The sequence below is a fragment of the Lacerta agilis genome, chromosome 6 (genome assembly GCF_009819535.1).
Source record: "Lacerta agilis isolate rLacAgi1 chromosome 6, rLacAgi1.pri, whole genome shotgun sequence".
Taxonomy (NCBI): Eukaryota; Metazoa; Chordata; class Lepidosauria; order Squamata; family Lacertidae; genus Lacerta; species Lacerta agilis.
The window spans coordinates 36,694,331-36,716,553 of record NC_046317.1 but is presented as its reverse complement, the minus strand read 5'-3'; the positions used below and the strand labels follow the sequence as shown (position 1 = coordinate 36,716,553).

Below are 22,223 nucleotides of genomic sequence, written 5' to 3'. Positions count from 1 at the left end.
TTTGTTGGAAGCTGCCCAGAGTGGCTGGGGAAACCCAGCCAGATGGGCGGGGTATAAATAATAATAATAATAATAATAATAATAATAATAATAATAATAATAATAATTATTATTAGACTGCAGTTTTTAGTTGTAAATAACACAACTTTTAGAAGCTAGCTATGCATAGCACTGGTGTGTAATTGGTCTTCATAATGTCACCAAGAAACCATCTGACCTGCTTTGTGTTTTCTTTTTTAAAGTACCATAGATAAATGTGTGAATGTTCATGTGGTGCTTTAAAGAAAAATAATAATTGTAATAATTGGGCTAAATGCTTAAACTGTGAACTAAGAAGATCCCAGTTCAAATATTGACTTCGCCGTACAAATTGCAAGGTAGCAAAATAACCTCCTAGCCTTATCCCCGCTTACAGGATTGCCCTAAATATTCTTAAGTGACATACGGTACTGTACATAAAACCAGGAGCACCCCAAAGGTTAGTCAGCCTGTCTGCAGTTAAGGTAGGTCTGCATACTGTGCAGTGGTAACACTGGGAGGCTGTTTGCTGTTCTGCACATTTTAGGGCAGAGTCAAGATTTGAACTGGGGTCTTCCTGGTTCACAGTTTAGGCATTCGGCCCAATTATTACAGTAGTTCTGTTATGCCATGCAAAGCGATTTATGTTTAGCAAATGGATCCTCGTATACATTTTTGGTGACGTAAAGCAATCAAACTTGTGGACTGTTGCCCACAAACAGCTCAGCACACATAACAGCTGCAATGTAAAGCGTTTTCCACATGTAGCTGTAATATATAGGCTGGTTATGAGAGGACACAGTTCAGGAGGCCTGCAATTTGAATCCATCATAGGATGGATTTCGGGTTCTCGCAAATACACAAGTTTCTGGAATTTTAAGATGTGGCTGTACGGATAAATAGAAGTCTTCATACTTTTTCAAAATAAATAAATAAATACAAGTACTGTTTGTATGCTTTTGATTAGGTGAGCGTGTCCGTGGTTGCAATGGTGGTCTGTTTTCACCCAAATTGCACTCTGGATAACGTTGTTTGCTTAAAGAAGTTAATTGAAGGTCACTTCCAAATTTGGGTGAAAGAAAGACTGTGAGAGAATTCCCAAAGATCAAAGGGTTCTGTTTATCTTGTTACATTGTCTTTGAAAACAATCTGGTTGTGTACAGTATCCGTTTCTGAAACTATGTCCAGTGTTAAATATAACATGGACTCTTGCCAGGGAGTGGCTGAAATTAGAGAAGATTAATTGCACATGTGGGTGTAGAAAATTGCAAGGGTGTTCTCCTACCCCGACAGGAAAACCTTTGACGTTATGAAACGGCATGTCTGGTTGAAGAATACTCACATAGTAGCGGGATAGTATTTTTCAAAAGTAGTGTATGGAATATTTTAGGATGAAGAAGAATGCTAGGTCACCATGCAGATGTCTAAAAAATTCTAATCTTTATGGTTCTGTGGAATTCAAGGATTTCCTGGATTTTTTTCTAGTAGACACAGGGAGTTTGTACCCAGTAGTATTTTTACAAGGCAGGGCACCTGATGTTCACCAGTTCCGTATACTCAATGCAGTCCCCTGCTTCACCAAGTTTCTCTTGAAGGTTGGGTGACTCTCTGTGGAACACTATGGAATATTTCATGGAGGGCTGCAATTGACAAGGGGAAATCGGGTTGCCCCTCCTTCAGCTAACGGAAAGCTACCATTGGGTATGGCCCGGAGATCTCTGCAGAGGTAAAATAGACTGGGTTCATTACATTTTGTATAGGCTGTCATTAACCTTTGACACATGGCTCTTGATATTTGCCTGGGAGTTGAGGCTATGGTGCACCCAGGTGGCTGAAGATTCCTTCATTATTTAGGCCTCAGGCACTTCTCTTTTTCTGGCAAAAGTGACACAGGTACAAGTCAGGTTTGGATCCTGAGCTGTTTAGGACTTTGTATGTTGGAGACTACACCTTAATTGTTCACTAACTGAGGTCACTATTGGCAGCACTGACTACAGCAGAATACGCTGTAGGGTATAAAATGTTGCACTTGGTGGATGAAGCAATGCTCACCACCTTAAAACAGTGTTATAGCTTCCTGATTTTGGGGAATATTTTTCATTACCGGTAGGTGTTGTCTCCTTAGATATCCTCCTGTGTAGTTAGTGAGCAGTGATATCCCACCTCATCTGTTGTTAATTTTATCTTCTGAAACTTCTCTTTTAAAGAGAATCCATGAAGGTTTGGTCTTTCGATGGCTAACAGTCACAGTAGCTGAATAAAGCCTTCATTGCTAAGAGTCTGTGCGCCCCTAAATATCAGTTGTTGTTGTTTAGTCGTTTAATCGTGTCTGACTCTTCGTGACCCCATGGACCAGAGCACGCCAGTGTCTTCCACTGCTTCCCGCAGTTTGGTCAGACTCATGTTGGTAGCTTCGAGAACACTTGAATATCAGTAGATAGAGGTAGTTTCGGGGGTGGGGTGGCCTTTGTGTTCTACTTATGAGCTTCATACCGGTAGATGCATCTGGCTGGCCAGTGGGGGAATTCAAACACTAGACTAGATGAAATCTTAGCACAATCCACTAGGTGCTCTTTTTGTGTTCTCTTCATTTATTTATTTTTAATTTTCCAAAACTTGAGAAAGCTCTGAGTTTGTCTTTAGTCATTCAAAAAATAAATACGAAAAGTTGATGAACTGGCACTGTGATTTGGAGCTGTTTGATTTATTGATGTTAATTATGATCATTTTTAGGCTGCTATAAAAAGGAGCCAATATATCCTTGGTACACATGGACTTCCTTGGTGGACCTGGAGTGCAGCAGCTGCATTGCATCTGTTTCAGTTTTTCCTAGGGTGCCTGCTTCTCTTTCTTGTGCATAGGTTTCTTCTGACAAGTAGAAGAAACCCTGTTTCCTGTTAAGGATATACAGCACAGATGCAAACATTGATTGCATGCTGTGAAATATATTTTTGAGTGGTATTAAGTGAAAATTTTAGTAAAACCATGTCATAATGGTACCATATGCCATATTTTAACTTATACGAAAGCATCATATAGACCAGTGGTTCTCAATTAGCTAAGTACTGCGGATCCCCTGTTTTTCAGAAGCCAAGCCGCTTTTGAAAATTCCGTTTCCCATGGTTTTTGTTACGTGAATGGTGCCACAGGCTCCCTGGATGAGTTACACAGACCCCCAATTGGGAACCACTGAAATAGACAACAGACCGAATCAGTAAGGTTTGTTTTCCATATGGAAACAACTTTCCCATACCCAGATCTCCAGTTAGTTCCAAAAGCAAAAGGATTTGTAATCTGAAATCTGTTCCACAAAACACCAACAGAAAGTATCAGCTGATACGAATTGTCAACATCCCAGCTATGTGGTTCTGACTTCATCCATTTATTCCAATATTATGGAAGTTTTTCAAAGGAAGGCCTTGGAGGGAGCAGCACCAAAGAAGGTCCATCCTTGTCTAAAATCTAATGTCCTGAATCCTAAATACATGTGCTTGAAATCTGAGAATTGCTTCAAGGTACAAGTACTTAGATTTCAGTTCATAGTTTAACAAATGGGAAGTGACTTTTTTTTAAAAGGGGGGGGGGAGTATAGAAACCAAATCTGTTCCTGCTTAGTCCTGTCACTTATGTGCTGTTTCCTATTTATTTACACGATCCAAATTTCATTCATTTATTCGCAGATTTTTCATTCATTTAAAATCTGCTCTTCAGCTGAGAAAGGCTCCTGGAGTGGCATATGAATATCAATAATAAGACAGTCCCTGAAGTTTACAATCTGAAATACATGGCACAGAGGTTAAAGGGATTGGGAGGAGCAAGGGAAAAAGAGCAAACTTAGGCTCTGGATCTTCGTTACAATTTTTTTTTATAAAGACCAACTGGAATGGCAACAGTTCCAGGAAGGAAGGAATGGAAATTTGCTGTCCCTCAATAGAGCTGATAGCTGCTTCCCTTCTCACCCTCGTCTTAACCAGCTTGCCTCCCCCCTCCCTTTCTTTACTGACTAAGGGTGAAGTCCAGCATCTTTGTGCACTGGGCTGAGAGGTGCTTGTATTGGCCAGAGGTGTCTCCCCACCCAGCCCTGTCAGCCACCGTTTCTTGAGTCATACCAGCTGAACATGCAGGCAGAACTGCCGCTGGGAGGGTACCCCCTACCCATGGTGGCAGCCAGTGGAAAGCTCCAAAATGGGGTACTCCAGGGGCAGGGAGGGGCTGAGCCAGCCGTGCTACTGTCATGTGATAACAGACACACCAGTCAGCATGTGTGGCAGAGCTAAAGATGTGTTCGTGGCCCAGCTGTTCCATTAATTCCTGCTGAGCCGCGGAGTTTAGGGTTTGGATTGGCCTTAAACTCCTAATTGCCTTGGGCATCTGTGGTTTTCCTAGCTAAACCTTACTTCGAAAACTTGGACCAATGTAGTATTTGTTTCCCTTTCCCCAGAGCCTGCCTTTACCATTCTGTACTAGCTCTCATCCCCAGGTGTGTGTGTGTGAAATTGATGCTGCACAATGAATAAAAAGCTGAAGGCAATAACGGACTGGACGGGTGCCATTGGAGTTTAATGCAATGATACTTAACTAATGTTAAGTATCAGCTGATACCTGGAAGCTTTATTCCTCTCATTTATAAATCTGCTTGCGAAGGATGGCTCTGTGTATCCAAGTGTTCTTTGTAATGCTGCTGGTGGTGTTGACTGGCCTGCAGCACACTTATCCCCTCTTCCTTCTTCTCCTCCGGCCAATCCCCTGGTGCTTCCATTAGACACAAATGACATCTATCCATGCCTTGTGTCTGTAATGCAGGCTCTTCCTGAAATGAATATGCTTGTCATTAACTGTAGTGGTGTAGAGAATAGTTGCTGCTTTTTACATTCTTCCACGTGATGACCTGTGGCTCTTTCAAGGCTTCCACAGCACCAACGCCCAGTTCTATTTAAAACAAAGGCTTGCCAGAGGGTTTAAATGTGCTGAATGTTCTGTCTGGGACGGCATTGGGTGGGGTAGAGGGAATACTGGTACTTCTATAGGTCTGTGCTGAAGCAGCTCTAGGCTTCTTTTGTTATATAGCCATCCTGTGTGTTGAAAGCCCTGTCTCCTGCCAAAGGTTCCTTTTGTTCCTAAAACTTTTACCACATACTGCCCATATTTTTATCCATACCCGCAGGGATTTCCTCTTACTTTTTTAAAAGCATGTTTTTGTGCTTACGATTTTTTATTCTCATGCTTCTATTATGACTGACTGGAACAGTGAAGGTCTGCATCCTTCCTTGTAAAGGTATTTGCTACCTTCATCCCTCTGCCTTTTGAGGTAACTCCCAAGCTCTGCCAGAGGTTAAATCTGTGACTCAGTGATCTGCATGTTGCTGCTTTTAGTCTTCTGCTTGCAGTTTTCTGAAATAATAGGGGGTTCTCTCTTGCAAGGAGTTTAAACACAGCGTTCTGAGATAGCACATGCAGTTTCCTGGCTTGGGTAAACAGCCACATTCAAACAAGAAAACCGTAGATAGACATGGTTTTCCTAAGAGCGGCAAAACACAGTGCATAGTCAAAGTTAATGCATCTTGGAAATACAAATTCCAGAGCCTTGTAAAATATGCTACATGAAGGCTGATGTTCTTAGAAACCTCAATATGGTGCGTTGTTTGCACAGCCCTGCCTTTGGTTGTCTTCATTTTTGGTGTGTCCATGAGTCAAGTGACTCCACTGCTGTCAGAGATGTATGTCCTGCAGAAATGTATGTAAAGAATATATATATATATATATATATATATATATATATATATATATATATATATATATATATATAATGCATAAAGCACTCTGTTACATGTGGGCTGTATCTTTCCCATATTATTACACGATGGCTGCAATTGCAGGAAGAGATGGTGTCAGCTTTAGATTCTGGGCATGTGGTAAATCCAGCCTGACCATGTCCCTTTGGTTGTGAGTACCGGTAGTTGCTGCAGTAAGCAGTGACTGACAGCCCCATACAGCACGTTTTTAAAAGGTTAGTGATCTCAGGGATGGTGATCCAGATTCTTTACCCAAACCTTTTGTTCTCATGACTGAAGAAAAAACTTGAAAAGGTGGGATCAGATCTGAAAAGTGAAACATTAATAATCTCTTTTTATGGCTTTCTGTATTAAGGATTTATGTTCTTGCCCTCCTGTTCTGCATAGAAAACAATTAAGCCGCTATATTGACTGCTAGAATCCCATCAATATAATGGGAATCGTCAAGTCAAAGACAGACTTCTCAAAGTGTTTAAGAGGGGATCCAGAATTTATACTTGTTTTTGTTTGTATAATTGAAGAATGCTTAATTATCAGCTACTGAATAGAGTTTTGACCTAAACTGCTGCTGAATGTTAAAGGAGTGTTGATGTTTTTGGGTCCTGTAAGAGTTTTGCCTGAGTAGATATGGAGGTAGAGTTGATAATGAAATGTAACGTGAGTTTCTTTTCCTCCACAGATCTCTGTGCACTTTGGTATGTAAATGGACATACTCTTTGGAGAAAGGCTGGGATGATAGTTTTTGGAAGCTGGTTGGATTGGAAGATTTGGTGGCAAATAACTATGCAAAAATAGGTAAATTTATGTTACCTACTTTTTAACTTTTTAAAAAAAGACTTCATCTAATTAGGTAATAGCCCAGTTCAGACACGGCGGGAAACAGTGGTTTCCTTTTAGGAGAACATGCTGTGGTAAGCCACGCATTTGTGCAGTTCTCCCTCTACTGCATGAGGAGAGGACTTTGAAACTTAACCAAACGTTGATCTTGGTTTGTTTTAACAAGCCACAGTTCCCTTAGGCCTGAAATAACATGGAACTGTGACTACTTAAAAACAGAACTTTCAATGTTTTCTCGTATGTAAAGCAAGGGAAGGAGAAGCACTTGAGCCTGATTCTCACTGCTCTATGTTTGCATACATGATTTCCCATTATATGTTTTGGCAATTCTATATATATCAGAGGACTGCTTTAGAAGTGAGCAATTTTGGGTGCACCACGGCAATTTGTCCTTAATTGTGCACAACACTAATTTTCAAAAGTAGGTGGTTTAGGTTTCCCTGGGGAAATGTGGGCGTGAGAGAGACTTCCTGAAACATCTTGCTTGCCATCAAAATGCCCCTTTCCTAATCTAGCAACAGCTGGAAAGGGGAGCCTTCTGGCATTATGTTTTCCTTAGGAGGGCTGCTCCAGAACCAAGACTCTTTCACTCTTGGGCTTGTGCATATGCAATACTGTATTAGTTCTCTTTTAATAGTGGGAAGAAAACAAAAGCCAGCCTTCATAATTCATATCATTCACATTAAACTCCCCATAGCATTCCTTCTACTGGCAACATTCAGTTATCATATATCCATGTGTCTGTGTATAGGGGTGTGTGTGTGTATCTTTGCTGCCTAAGCACACTTGACTGGATACAAAGCAGATCTTTAGACCAGCGGCAAGGAATATGCAGACATCATTATTTTGCTTTAGTTTGTTATACCCCTGCATTTGCAATGCTGCAAATCAACAGAATCAGCAAGCTTAAAACAATGTGCTAAACTCAACTCTTGACCTGTCCCACACTCCTTTCACCAGCTTGTTACACTATATTTAAGTTGCTTTGAACTTTCCTGAAGCCTATGTATAATTAGAATTTTAGACTTGCTAATTGCAAGATTCTTATAGCAGATTTCCATTAAAAGACCATAATGTTCATTTACTAGAAAATTTCCAGGATAGCATTATTCAAGTTTCCTTGTTCAGTTAATGGACTTTTAATGGCTGTCCTAAGCAGGCATGTCATTAATGAGAACATTAGTGTAAAAAAAACCCCAAACCCCTCATCCCTCAAAGTTAATTACCTGATTCTCCCCCTGCCTCTCACACACATGCACACTGCCACTTAGAGAACAAGTTTCTATAACAGTTTAATGCAGCAGCACTAAATGGAAATAATTTGATATCAGTAATGAAATCCATAGAGTTTCAAAAGAGATGCATTAGGTGTCAAAAAATTACTTTTTTACAACTGCGGGTGAAAAAGGCCCTTCTGTATGATTGTCAGGGACTGGCTGGTCAATGAGGAGTGGTGGGAGATTCCAGCTGGAGAACCCCATAGGGAAACCTCAGAAGAGGAAGGCTCTGAGCTGGGGGAGTGGTGGTGGGACAAGGAAGACAGATCAGAGGAGGAATGGGGGGATGCTGAACAAGCAACAGGGTTGAGAGAGAGAGAGAATGAGAGAACACAGCAGATGTAGAACAGGCAGCTGGGAAGGAGGTGGTGGCTTAGGCTGTGACAGATTCGCAGGAGCCTGCAGGTCCTACTGTGTTTAGCTCTTCTTCCCCCTTGTCTCTGAGAACCCGGAGGATTCTGCATGTTACAAAGCAAAGAGCACAGAGAGCTCAGAGGGCCCCTCCCTGGTGTAGCTTAAGAGTGCTAGGAAGATAGCTGGATGGAGATGAGGCTGAGGAGGAAGTGGAAGACTCAAATTGTCTTTACTGGGGCCAGTCATACCCTACGTTTCTCTGTGTGTATTCTGTTTCCTTGAATAAAGAATTACCATATGTTTTCTGTTCATCTCTGGCGCTCTGTAGTACAATATCCTCTGGCAGCAAATCTTGCCCTCTTCTGTATGTGATGTGTCCCTAAGAGACCAGTTTAGCTTCTATTACATTCTTTGTGGGATGTGCAGAATAAACCTTGATGGCTCAACCTTGCTTGCTTCCAAAAGTGACAGGAAGCCATCCTTGGCACAAGGCAGTGCTGTAGTTAGCAGCTGCGGGCCAGGACTTAGGGTGGATCCAGGGGTGGAGGAAGGGGGTGCGGTGGTTGTGGGTCGCCCCGAATGTCACCACTGAAGGGGGTGGCAAAATTCTAGGCGACACTAACTGCGGGTCCTGCAGTGCACCCAAGCCACGCGTCTCCCCTTGGAGAGACATGGTGGCTCGGGCGTGTGCAGGTTCCGTGCTGCCCAAACGGTCCGCCCGCTGCCTCCCCCCCCCCAGCTGTAGGGTGGCTGAGTGGGAGGAGGCAGGCAGACTCTGGAGGTCCCACGGTGCGCCCCGCCCCGCCCCGCCCCTGAGCATGTCTCCCCAGGCTCCCAAGTGGCTTCCTCCGTCGCTGGATGGATCACATAGACCCCTTGGTAGTCTGCTCCCCCAATGCTATAAACAAGTCCTGTGCTTCTTGCTTTTCCCACCCAGCCCTGCCCCTGAAGTGGCAGGTGGCGCCGATGACGACCCCTGCTTCCATACAGGTGGTGGGCAGCTTCTAGAGCAGGAACGAGGGGGCAAGGATTCCTTTCTGAGAACCTTGCAAGCTCTGAACCTAATCCGTTATTTTTCCTGTAGCAGAGTATAAGCAGAGTCTCCTAAACCTTTAGAGTTTTTGAGATTTCATTTTTGCTTAAATGCAGCCTTGGTAGCTATTACCAGATGCACCCTTTAGAATCCCCTCCCCCACCCCTACCCCCCCCCCACACTAAAAGAGTATAAGCAGTAAATAAATGTTTTAACAGAAATTTGAGCACCCTAATGGCCGACGAGCCCCATGAAGAGAAATTTTTAACATTAATTATTTATGAAGTGCAAGCTAAGGATTGAATACAATATTTATATAGTGCGTTTGAAGGACAGGGAAAAGCCCCCCCCCCTTTTAAAAAACAACTAAATGTGCATGTTGCCAACGAGAGCAAATTCTCTTTAAAAACCTGGCAGTTCAATACAGGGAAATTAGGATGAGAAAAATGAAAAACCAGCAATAATAGGATGCCAATTTGAAAACCACTCTTTTATGCATTGGGGGGGGGGGATCATTTCTTGCTGCTGCTTAAATTGCAAACACACACACACACACACGTAAATTCCAGGATGCTTTGTTCATTTCTTGTTTTGTTTTTGGATTTGCGTTGTCAACCATAATTCGCCTCACAACATATATATTTTTAGCAGATTAAATGTAATAAATTACATCCAGTCTAGCATCTCACAGTAGCCAACTAGGCATCCTCAGGAAACCTGCAAACTGAACCCCAGTGCAATGGCACCCTCCCCACCTGTGATTCCCAGAAACAGGTAGTCAAGGTAAAACATAACCATCGTGGCAAGTAGCCATTGATAGCCTTATTCTCCATGATTTTGTCTAATCTCCTTTTAAAGCTATACATTTAAGGGTATAAAATTAAGTTTTGAATTGCTATGAACTTTACAGATTAAATCCCTGTTTTCGTAGTAGAAAAAGGTGGCTCATGAAAGGGAAAATTCTCACAAAAAAGTGGACACTAGTATTCATGTTTTCTGGTGATGATGCCCATAGTGTTATGGCATTATATAACTTACATTAATATTAACTGATCCAATTGCTTCCACATGAGATGTGCTTTGCTGTGCTGAAGTATTGCTTTTCCATCATTACCTGAAAAGGAAAGGTTGACACCAATTAAATTATGTCATTGTGTGAGCAGAACAACTTCTACTCCCCCAAACAGAATTTCACCCTCTTTCTCCCCACACCCCTAAATTTGCTTCAGAGGGTGGGGTGGGGGAACTCCCAGAACAGGTTTGATATGGTGCACGGGAAGCAAAAGGGAGGCAAAGTTTTGATGCACAAGCAGAAATCAATCTGCTTGCACAATTACTTCTTTGGATACAATAAGTCAGTAAAGTCTTGTCTACCGCCTCCCTACAGGAACAGAAACTGACAGTGAGACAGTTAAAAAAAAACCTACTCATTGCTAATCCACCAGCTATGATAAACAGAAAGCAATAAAATGGGCAGGACTGTGTACTTTTATTTAAAGGCACAGGAACCCCCCAAAGCATCGAGGGTACTTTGCATTTCTACGCTGGATAGGCTGATGCTGTGATAACATAGCACTGTACAATGAAGTCACATCATATGTGGATTTAACTATACATGGTCGACAAAAAAAGAAAAGAAAAAAGTGCTCCACAGCAGGACATCTGTCCCTGCAGCACGTGGAAAGGCTGCGAGGAACTCGCATTGTTCCTTGTTCCTCCTTTCCTCTACCAGGACCCCATCCAGTTTAAGGATCCATTCCAACCTTTTTCTTCTGCCTCAGTGACTGGGACCTGCCTGCCTCCATCTCTCTCTGCCTCCTCCCTTAAAAAAAAATATATTTCCTGGATTTCTCCCCCTTGAAGAGAGCTCTTTCCACCTGCTCTCCAGGTTTGCCCATGGAGGAGGAGAAGGGAGGCATTAGAGAGAAGGGGAAGGTCTGCCCCCTTGCCAGTCAGTGCCTACCACAGCCCCGCCAGTGGGAGGAGAGGGTGGGAGAGCCTCTCTCCCACTTCCACTGATTCATCCAGTTCCTGCTAGGGGGCTTTAGGGAGGCACAGGGACCAAGGGTGGAAGAGGCAAAGGCAAACAAGCAGTGACACCTCACAGCCAGACAGGGGAGGGAGAGTGATTTGGAAGGAGAATGTATGTTATGGATGATTTAAGGTAATGCTAACTGTACAGTACATGATTTCACCTTAAGCACTGACTTTGGAATATAATCTGTACAAAAGATGTACAAGATTTGCTGCAAATCAAGGTGGATAAGGGTGCTACAGAAAACATAAACTGCAACAATTTTCCATTGTCATTGTCTGGATTCTTCCATATAGAGTAAGCAAACAAGATTGCCAGTTCCAAAGAAAATGGCTAGTGGGGAAGCAACATCTGTTAAATTTTCATGAACTATAGATCTTTGAGGTGCTGAAGGCTGCAATCTGGTTTTTTTAAATGGCCTGATAAATTTTCGTCCTCATTCTCATACTTAAGGGGCTACTTAAGGGACCAAATAATGATTTTTCACTGAATAGCAAGGCCTTATGCATTGCCTTGTCCTTCCCCCACCACTCCCAAAGCAATGTGCATTTTCCCCAAAGTAGAAAATGTTGTAGATATGATATAGCTATTTCTAGGGTTGTCAGTACCTCATATTTTAAAAGGTAACACAAAGACTCCTTGATGAATATATTCCCACTAAATCTGTGATGAAACTATATACTTTCAGTCTTCACTTTGAATTCAAAACAAATCTCTGCAAGTCTTGAAAACAAACATTTTTTTGGGTGGGGAAATACCACTTCTAAATAATCTCTGGGCCTTGTCACCTATTGCTGAGGGAGAAATCTTGGCCTAATCTGAGTCTTGTATTCTCTCATGATCCTTTCTCCTCCCATCCCAAAAGGAAAAAAATAAGAAGTGAAGGGTTTATACAATATTGGCTCATTTGAACGCAGTCCTTGCCTAACCAGCTGTGCTTTGAAAGAATGGTGGAGAGAGAAGATTGGTTTCCTGTTTGTGATCCTGTATTTCTGCATGGTGGACTCCCGCTCCTGGCTATATTTTAATGGAAACAACAGATTTGTATGTGAAAGAGTCCTTAGCAGTTGAAGGGGGGATTCATAAAACAAATTGCCTTTATTAAAAAAAATTTGTGGCTCTCAAGTGAGTGTTGTTTTCAAGTATGTTTTATTTAAAGGCCTGACTCATATGGAGTTTATTTCTGTCATGTATTCTTTGGGCCCTTATGGGATGAACATTTCAAGCAATGCTTTAACAATTCTGGCGTTGGTTTGGCTTCCTGTAATTTTGCCCCCACGTGAATTTCATGATGGCACAATAGTGCCATTGCCATCTTGCTAAGGAGCATCCTATGGTATCTCCAGTCTGTGTAGGTTGTTTGTCAACTACTGTTTCAGGACACATTTATTATTATATTTCCCCCTTGCAAGCATGGTTATGATCTTATGATCTGCTCTGTAGCATTGTAACAATGAGCGGTGTTCTGAAGCTAAAATTATGCCTATTTAAACTTTCCCTTCCTGTTTAGAATGAAGTGCAAGGGCACTTTTTCAAAATACATGCCAGTTCTCATTTTTTAGTAACTGTCAAAGATGAATTGTTTCAGTGTACATACTGCCTCTAAGCATTATGCACAATCCATTGTATATCATCTCCCACAAATACTTTTGCAGCATTTAGCTAAATGTCTTTTTAAGTGTAGCAGGAATAATCATTGTGCGGTAGAAGTGTTATACCAGTTTCTTATTACCTTTCTTGGGCATTGAGGTGAGCTGAATTCACGTAACATATAACAGCATCTTCCTATTTACTTTCTTAAACCCTACAGTGCACTAAAGCTACTTGTAGCTGGGCACAAGACACTCGGAAGGACACTTGTAACACGAATGTTATTGGTACACAATTGTATTAGAGCATGCTCAATTAACAGTAAAGATTATGTCCGCCAGGCATGCAAAATACAAAAGTATAGAACCCAATTCAAAGCTCCATTCAGAAAAAAACATGGTAATGTCTTTGCTTGTTTCCTTGTTTTTTTTGCAGGTATGGGGTGTGTTACTTCACGACTTCCCCTTGCTCCGCCAACAAGTTCCTCAGGCTTATAACTTGTTTCGAACCTTCTTCACAAGCAGAGTGAAGGTTCTATAGTGAATACTGCATTTAACCCTTTTTTTGTATTATTGCATATATAAAAGTACGCACACATACTGCCTGCATCCCATGTGGCTGATCATGTTTAAGGAGGGTGGGATGTACACGCCCTTTTAACCCTCTGTTTGCATAGACTCTTTGGCCTGAAAGTGTGTGCATTGTCCCTAGCTTTCCAGTTACAGGGTTCCCTGGGTATTTGCAACCTTTCCTTAGCTTTAGCCTCAGAGTTTACTGGGTTGACGAATAGTCCTAACTTAGTAGGAACCTAACACAAAAATATGGCATAGTATGCAACATACATTTCCAGTCAGTTTAGTTGCCAAAATTCAATGGTGGTTACACTAGAATGCATTTACTTCTTTAAAACTGCCCCCCCCTCACATGTCACATTAGCTAAGAAAGAGGAGTCCTTTCCTCTTCATCCCCCCTTTTATATTTTACACCTCCTCTCCATCTTTGAAATGTGGCAAATTGCAGTTTCAGATAAAACACAGCTGGGTCTGCATGACAGGTTAAAAGCAGCTTTTGAATGACTGAATGTGTCATAGCTGAGTCAGCTGTACTGCCTTGCTCGGTTTTCCCTTTGTTATTATTTTTTTTAAGGGCCAACGAGCACTAAAACTTCCAATTCCATTCAATATCAGTATGACTTTGGACCTTGCGATTAAGTTACTCAGGTTGACTAAAGATGCATTGTTAACCGCCTCGTGTTACGTCTGGTAAATAGCCGGTTGCCATGACAACTGCCTGGAAAGGTGGTGGGTCATTGGTACCACATAACTTTCTTTAAACCAAACATGAGCAAATTCCGGAACTAGTCTTTAGGATAAAAGGGAAGGAAAAGTTTCAGACAGCTTTTTCCTTTGGTAAACTTGTTTCTCACTCAACCGGGGTGGGGGGTGGGGGGGAGAGGCATGGAGTTCTCTTCTAAAAATCCCAACCAAGATGCCTGTGGGAAATCTGCAAGCAGGATTAGAGAACAAGAGCACTCTTCGCTCCTGTTCCTAGCAAATGGTATTGCTGTTGTGAGAGTGGAGAAGACTTCCCTTTCTTCTTCTTCTTCTCCCCACTGCACACTCTCAGAATCTGCTCCAGATCGTTGGGGGAAACAGATTTTGGGGGCCAACAGGAGGCTGCAGGGGGAAGGAACATAGGAAGCTGGCTTACAGTGAGTCAATCCATCGGTTCACAGAGAACTCAAGAGAATACCTTCAGGTATACATGAGACTAGCTTTAAAGAGTACAGAATATTAAGCTGATTTCTTACAAAGAATTGTAGTAGCTGTTTTCTACCCGGCCATTGAATACTATTGAAACCTCACTAATGGTCCTTTCGAAAACCACATGAGTGTAGCTTTGCAAATATAGCATCTATGTTTATCTTATTCCTGGACAAATGCAATTGTACTGTTGATACAAGGGGTTACATTGTTATGATAAACGTTACACAACATGCGTGTGTTTTAAAATTAAAAAGCAATATTATTGGTGTTTGGTAAATAGAGTGAAGGGCATATCAGGTCAGGGAGAAGAGGGCAAAGGATCACTTTCAAGCACAGAAAAAGTAGCATTTGCCTCCCAACAGACCGAACATAAAACGAGTTTTGCTGGGTCAAACCAAAGCATCCAGCACCATGTTTTTTACACTGACCAACCAGCTATGTTTGGCAAGCAGAATCTGAGCTCTCCCCACCTGTGATTACCAACAACTGGCATCCTGAGACTAGGGCTGGGCGATACATTGATATATCGTCCAAAACCGTTTGTTTTGGTCCAAAACCATTTGGTGTGTAACCAAAATTGTTTCGTAATATTTGAGCTGGCAACATATTGTGAATCACAATGTGTGTAAGGCCTAGGTGATTTCTGGTTTTCAACATTGCAATAACTAACCAGCTAAACATTGCGATAACTCACCAGCTAAATGTTGCAATGTTCTCACCAGCTAAACATTGCAATCTACCACAATGTCTGAAATAATGATGGAACAATACAGAGGCGGACAGGACTACTTAGGGGACTAAAAGGGATAAATGACAATATTATAATAATCTTTATTGTGGTCCAACGACCCATAACATGGATTCAGAATAAATAAAATACAGATTCGTTCAGACAACCCCCCAGGGAAGGGAGACCGAAGCGTTATTTGTTTAGTCATGGGTATGTTGATTTTTGATTTGTATGACTACTGAAAGAAACTTTGCCACGGCCACTGTGATCTCAGTGTCGTCCAGAAGATATTTGATATAGTAGGCTTCAGATTGACCTGGCAATTTGCCAATAGTGGTTGAAAACCAGTTATTGCTCAGTCCTGCCAGAGACACATTGCTTCGTATACCATTGCTTCGTATACCAGATGACTAGTAGCCATCCAGGTTGGTGGCCGTCACGATGAGACTAGTGAATTTTATTTTTTCTCCTTTTGTTTTCTTAGGAAATGAAGTTCTCGCTCCAGGAGCTCCAGTTGGAAATGGTCTGACGTCAGAGGCTGCTGAAGCCCTTGGCCTTGCTAAGGGGACTGCAGTAGGCGCGTCTCTCATTGATGCACATGCTGGAGGAATAGGTATTCTCTAAAAGGGTAGCTGTTATTTCTCTGTTCCACTTCCATATTATAAGCAGAGGCTTGCACTGCAAAGGCTACATTCCATATGCATTTTCAATATTGGTTGCCAGATAGGTATAATCAAGTAAGGAAGCCTTATAGCACAGGAGCCTTTAAAGGGAGCTATTATGAGGAATATGACAGTATGTATAAAACTGTTCTGGTATGTTACCCTGGACAACACGGCTAATCTGTTCGGGATGTGGGGGAATAGAGAATCCTGGCTGCATGTAGGAGACTGGATTAAATAGTTTTTGAGAGCAATTGCTGTCCTACAAGTCTCTGATTGTGTGATCTTGCTTGGTGTATCCCAACCATTTCCATCTTCTGTTAGCTTGAAATACATTGGCAGCCTTTAGATTTGGGAAAAGGCAAGGCTGCAGACCTTCTCCTGGTTATGATCTTGGAAGTCTGAACGAAATAGTGGAATTTAAAACACACACAAAAAATCCTTACATGTTGAATTGTCCTTTGCTTTGTCAGCCTCTGCTCTTTGACATGCTTTATGTGTCAAGTGTGGAAGCACAGCTCCTTTTATCAGTTTGCCACCTACTATTTTAACCTAATGTCAGCACAACTCACAGTCCTTGCTTCATGAGTGGTAGCATGGAAGTTTATACGTGGAAGGTGAGGATTGTTAGACATTGGGTATGCTAAGCAGCGTTACAGAGGATTCTGTTACGTTCTGTGGTTTGGAGCAGACCTTCCCATTTTGCACATCTGCCTGACCTACACGTGGCTCACAATGTAGATCAGTGTGTGGAAGGTAGGGAAGGCAACTTGTACAACACACACTTTTCCAGCCGAATGTGTGTGGGGGGGGGAGGGATATTTCCTTCAGAAATTCGGAATGGAGCTGCCCCTCTCTTCAAGAAATTCCCAAGTAAAAACCAGTTTCACATTTTGATAGCTGGGACGTAACCACAAGAGAACAACTGTACCGAAGCTCTCCCAAACATACATTCCAAAACCAGAGTGTACTACTTTTTACAAACCAATATCAGTTAGAAGGATTAATAAGAGGTTGTGTTCTTGGCAACCCCAGCCAAACATGGCCTCAGCAAAGGGTAGGGTATTTGTTTTGCACTACTGAAAGTTTATGTGAAGTTGATCTGAATGCAAACTCGGGGATATACAGAGAAACCACAGTGGAAGATGCCGGAGCATATGAGGCCACTTGATTTTAAATGCCAGATATGAACTTAGGTTTTGAATGCTAAGCCCCAAGGGATGAAAATATTTGCCCACAGTAGACTCAAGAGATTTGATACTCTCTCCATAATAGACACATTAAATATTTTAATGTGCATTTCATTAGTAATCCGATGTGATTCCCTTTTCAAACTCTGCCTGTTTTGGTATGGAAGGCATGTGTGTGTACGTGTGTTTATTTTAGAGACGGAAGATGCCATGCCAGAGTTTAGGACTACTAAAAATCTTCCCAGCTGTTTTCCTTTTCACATGTTAATTTTGACATTTGGTTAACCCTCAGAGAGGCCACTGCCTGTCAAGGTGGACAGTACTAAGCCAGATGGACTAATGCTCTGACCAACTCTTAAGACTGCTTCCTAGGTTCCTGCACCTGCAAAATGCAGGGGAAATGGCACGAGGACCAAACTTGACATGACGTGGGAAACATAAATAGCAATGAAATTAGTGTTTGATTTTTTTTGGGGGGGGGGACAAGAATAGGGGTGGGGTGATTATTGTCACCACAGCAGTACATGAAGAGGGAAGGCTTCATTCTTTCATTCCATCATGCCTCTCCACCAAAAAATATTGTATCTCACACTCCCTACTTTGAATCCTGGAAGGGAAGCTTACACTGTTGCCAATGTGAGCATCTCTTCCAGGATACACGTACACGTGTGTGTGTGTGTGTGTGTGTGTGTGTGGAACAGAAAGGGTTAAACTTTCCCTTCCACCATGCTGCACTTCTAACAAAATCTGGGAACCAAAGAAGCAGAGGAAAGGCATTGAATAGAGAAGAACATATGAAGGAAGTTGCCTTATACTAAGTCAGCCCATTGATCCACCCAGTTCATTACTGTCTATAAGGTAAGGTAAAGGTAAAGGACCCCTGGGCGGTTAAGTCCAGTCAAAGGCAACTATGGGGTTGCAACGCTCACCTCACTTTTCAGGCCGATGGAGCCGGTGTTTGTCCATAGAGAGCTTTCCAGGTTGCGACGGAAGCCAGAGCGGTACCTATTTATCTACCTGCTAGGTTGGCAGGAGCTGGGACAGAGCAGGGGGAGCTCGCTCTGTTGCATGGATTCGAACCGACGACCTTCTGATTGGCAAGCCCAAGAGGCTCAGTGGTTTAGACCACAGCACCACTCACGTCCCTGTCTATAGTGACTGTCAATAGCACTCCAGGGTTTCAGACAGCAGTCTGTCCCAGCCCTACCTGGAGATTAATAACAACAACAACAACAACAACAACAACAACAATAATTTTATTATTATTATTTTATTATTTATACCCCTGCCCATCTAACTGGAACTAAAGCAGATACTCTGCCTCTGAGCTATGGCCTTTTCCCAAAGTACTAAACCTAAGAGGAAAAGTTCTCATAGTGCCCAGCATATTTTATTGTTGCTCAAATAAGGTTTCAGAAAATCCGGACAAGCAGTATAAGGTTGGCAGATGATTAGAAATGCAGAGCAGGAAGGAATATAGAGCTGAAGCAAGCCTTTGCCAGCCTACTGCCAGCTTCTTCCATTTTTAGAACGGCTGGGAAGCTGGAACCAAATGAGACAGGATGCAGCTGGGTCTCATTGGCATGTTTCTCACAAGCCCAGGTGTAAGGCAGTCTTGAGCTGAATTCTGTACATATGCTTAGTTGTGGGTAAATCCCACCTGGAAAACGAGTTTAATTTTCCTTGCTGTCATTTTGCCTTTGGACAATCCATCCCACAATTTCTTTCGAAAGGAAGCCAAAACTGAGTAAGAAGGCATTCTACTAGCCCAGTCTGGTGCAGCATGTGGAGGACTGAGGAACTTGCATCTGGAATCTGTGAAAATTCTATTAAATGCTAGGTTTTCATCCACTTCTCAACGTTTGTGGATTTGTGATGAGCCAGGTATTTGGAATTTGGTAGTTAAAAGCAGTTTAAACAAATTACAATCACAGGAATAAGGTGGGCCCTAAAAACATCTATCTCAGGTGTCAAAGGCCAGGTGAAAGAGGTGGGTTTTCTCAGGATTTCAGCTCTGTGGCAAACACCTGAGCGTACAAATGCTGCTACAAACTTATGAAGACTTCTTGACTAAAGTTCAAGGACTATGAAGGCAGCATACATTCTACTCAATGCACATTTCCTATTTTGTCATGTGACTCGTTAATAACAATGTGATGAATACACATTTCTTCAAATTGAGATTAACCTTGCTTAACTTGACATACACATTTTGAAATACATAAAGGGTTTTAAACATCCTTGTACACTTCTAAATATAGCACATAATTTGTACAGGAAATTCATTGTAGATCTTCTCTATGAAATACCCTTAACACAACGTGGAATATTTGCTTGGGCACACAGTAAAATAAAGAAAGCTGAACCATTAGCAGGAAGTTCTAATTGTTTCTGTTCTTCACAAAGGAGTAAATCTCACGTGCATATGATAAATCCCTTGCATGATCCTCCAGTTATGAAGAGGGTATCTTTCACCATACCTACTGGGAGTGATTCACGTTGATGCACACACATCAACGAGACAGTAGTAGTGATCAAAATATTTTAGAGGCCCCTGTACTCATGATTTATTTAATTTCTTAAGAGGGATTGCCATGTAAAATACGATGTTATAAAGGATAATTCAAATTTTGGATTATGTTGCCACTTTTGCTCTAGGTCAGAGCTTTCCAGACTTTGCTTGTTGATGGCACACTTTTTATACTTGCATTATTTTGCGACACAGTAATTCAGTTTTACTAGCAAACCGGAGGGTAAACTAACCCCTTTCCAGCCCTGGGAGGAGCATGGGGAACACTGCAGCCGACACACTAATGTGTCGTGACACACAGTTTGGAAAGCTCTGCTCTAGGCATTAGTGTTTTGATACGCCCCATTTGCACCCCATGCCTACAATTTTATCTGTAAAAACAGATAACAACAAGAACTGTTGTACAGAGTGCAAGCGGGCACTTAATCAAAGAGAGAACTTTCAGTTTAAGATTGCATATCCACAACAAACCGTTGTGTTTTGCCACCTTTATCAAACGTGGCCTAGCATAATTTCTGATTTTGTTAAGAACATTTACATGACTAAAAACAGTCTGGCTATTGCAGTCCATGATAACAGACATAGGGAAGACTATTCTCCATAATGTTGCTGCGTATGGGAGGATAATATGCAATTTTTTAAATAAAATTTTAATATAAAATTTTAATATAAAATTTTAATAACGGATTCTACTATAAAGGTAAAGGTAAAGGGACCCCTGACCAGTTAGGTCCAGTCATGTCCGACTCTGGGGTTGTGGTGCTCATCTCGCTCTATAGGCCAAGGGAGTCGGTGTTTGTCCGCAGACAGCTTCCGGGTCATGTGGCCAGCATGACAGAGCCGCTTCTGGCGAACCAGAGCAGCGCACGGAAACGCCATTTACCTTCCCGCCGAAGCGGTCCCTATTTATCCACTTGCACTTTGACATGCTTTCGAACTGCTAGGTGGGCAGGAGCAGGGACCAAGCGACGGCAGCTCATCCCGTCGCGGGGATTCGAACCGTCGACCTTCTGATCAGCAAGCCCTAGCCTCTGTGATTTAACCCACAGCGCTACCTGGGTCCCTGGATTCTACTATAGTCAAAACAAAATAATTTTTTTAAAAAAAATCCTTCCAGTAACCTTAGAGACCAACTAAGTTTGTTCTTGGCATGAGCTTGTGTGAAAGCACACGAAAGCTCATACGAAGAACAAACTTAGTTGGTCTCTAAGGTGCTACTGGAAGGATTTTTGTTTTGTTTTGTTTCGACTATGGCAGACCAGCATGGCTACCTACCTGTATTTGGTTTCTACTATAGAAATTCATTGTTTAAGGAAGGGATATAATAAGGGATACCAGAGTTGCTTTGTTACTGTTATTATTATTATTATTATTATTATTAGTAGTAGTAGTAGTAGTAGTATTTTCTTAATAGGTATAGTCTTGCACTGTCAGATGTAATGAATATATATATATATATCTAGAGAGAGAGAGAGAATTATATATCCATTAGTGGGGGTGGGAGACAATGAATGTTGGCATTCACATGAATGTTGGAAATCCCAGATGAACCTTTTGAATGTCAGTGCTCACTACAGTAGGCCTATGTCCCTGTTTGTGAGACAAACACTGGTGAATGCTGAAAGCCTCATTTCAGTTACTGTCAATCATTCATTCATCAACATTCACCATATTTCAGAGACTGAATTTAATTGTGACAGATATAGTGCTTGGTGTTGTCTGTAATAAGGGGAACAGTGCGAAGCAAGGAAAATGAATTGGATTGTTACTTCATTGTGTGGCTTTGGCCAATTCACCTGCAGAAAAGCCAATAGGCAGAATGCAGAGTGACAATAGCCCTGTGCCTTCAAATGTGCATTGTATTGAATGGCTGTGAAATGGAGGTGAGGGTGGCAATTTTGAGCAGAAATCAGCAGGCAGGAGAAAAGTGCCAGTATCTTCCTCTGTCCTTGGCGATTGCTCCCAACGTGGTGTCATTCCCCACATCTACTTCCTTTTTTTAGGTGGGATGTGATACCATAAATAAGCACAGCTAGTATAAAAATGGAGTAAGAATTGGAAGGAGGAAGATTGCAGGCAAACAAAGTGTTTAGCACCCCCCATTTTGCCCCCAGCCATTTTCTGTTTAAAACTCGGCACCCCTGTGTGGGTGCCCAAACACCCTCTGTAGCTACATCTGAAGACATGGATCTGTGGCTGTCACTCCAGCTGTGAATCCTGATTGATGATGATTGTTCTCTCTTCCATTAGATTGATCAATACTTTTATGGGGGGTGGGGGATAGCGGCGGCGATGTATTAGCCAAGTAGAAGTAGAGAAATTGGCTTCTCTGATAACACTGTTTGACAGCCTTCTCAGAGTTATGTCTTTAAAAATGGGGTTTCTTATATATTTTTTGTCTTTCCGCAC

General features: G+C 42.0%; 1 protein-coding gene across 6 annotated transcripts in view; it reads left to right on the top strand.

Moving 5' to 3' along the window:
• FGGY (FGGY carbohydrate kinase domain containing) overlaps positions 1–22,223 on the top strand; it is a 150,743-nt gene that overhangs the window by 49,440 nt on the left and 79,080 nt on the right. For 4 of the 6 annotated variants that reach the window (XM_033151980.1, XM_033151979.1, XM_033151981.1 and 1 more), the window contains 2 exons: positions 6,490–6,605; positions 15,917–16,045. In XM_033151980.1, coding sequence (XP_033007871.1) covers positions 6,490–6,605; positions 15,917–16,045 — 245 coding nt within the window. Of the gene's footprint in view, positions 1–6,489; positions 6,606–15,916; positions 16,061–22,223 lie in introns of those variants that run through there. The other 2 variants (XM_033151983.1, XM_033151985.1) reach the window with 2 other exon arrangements.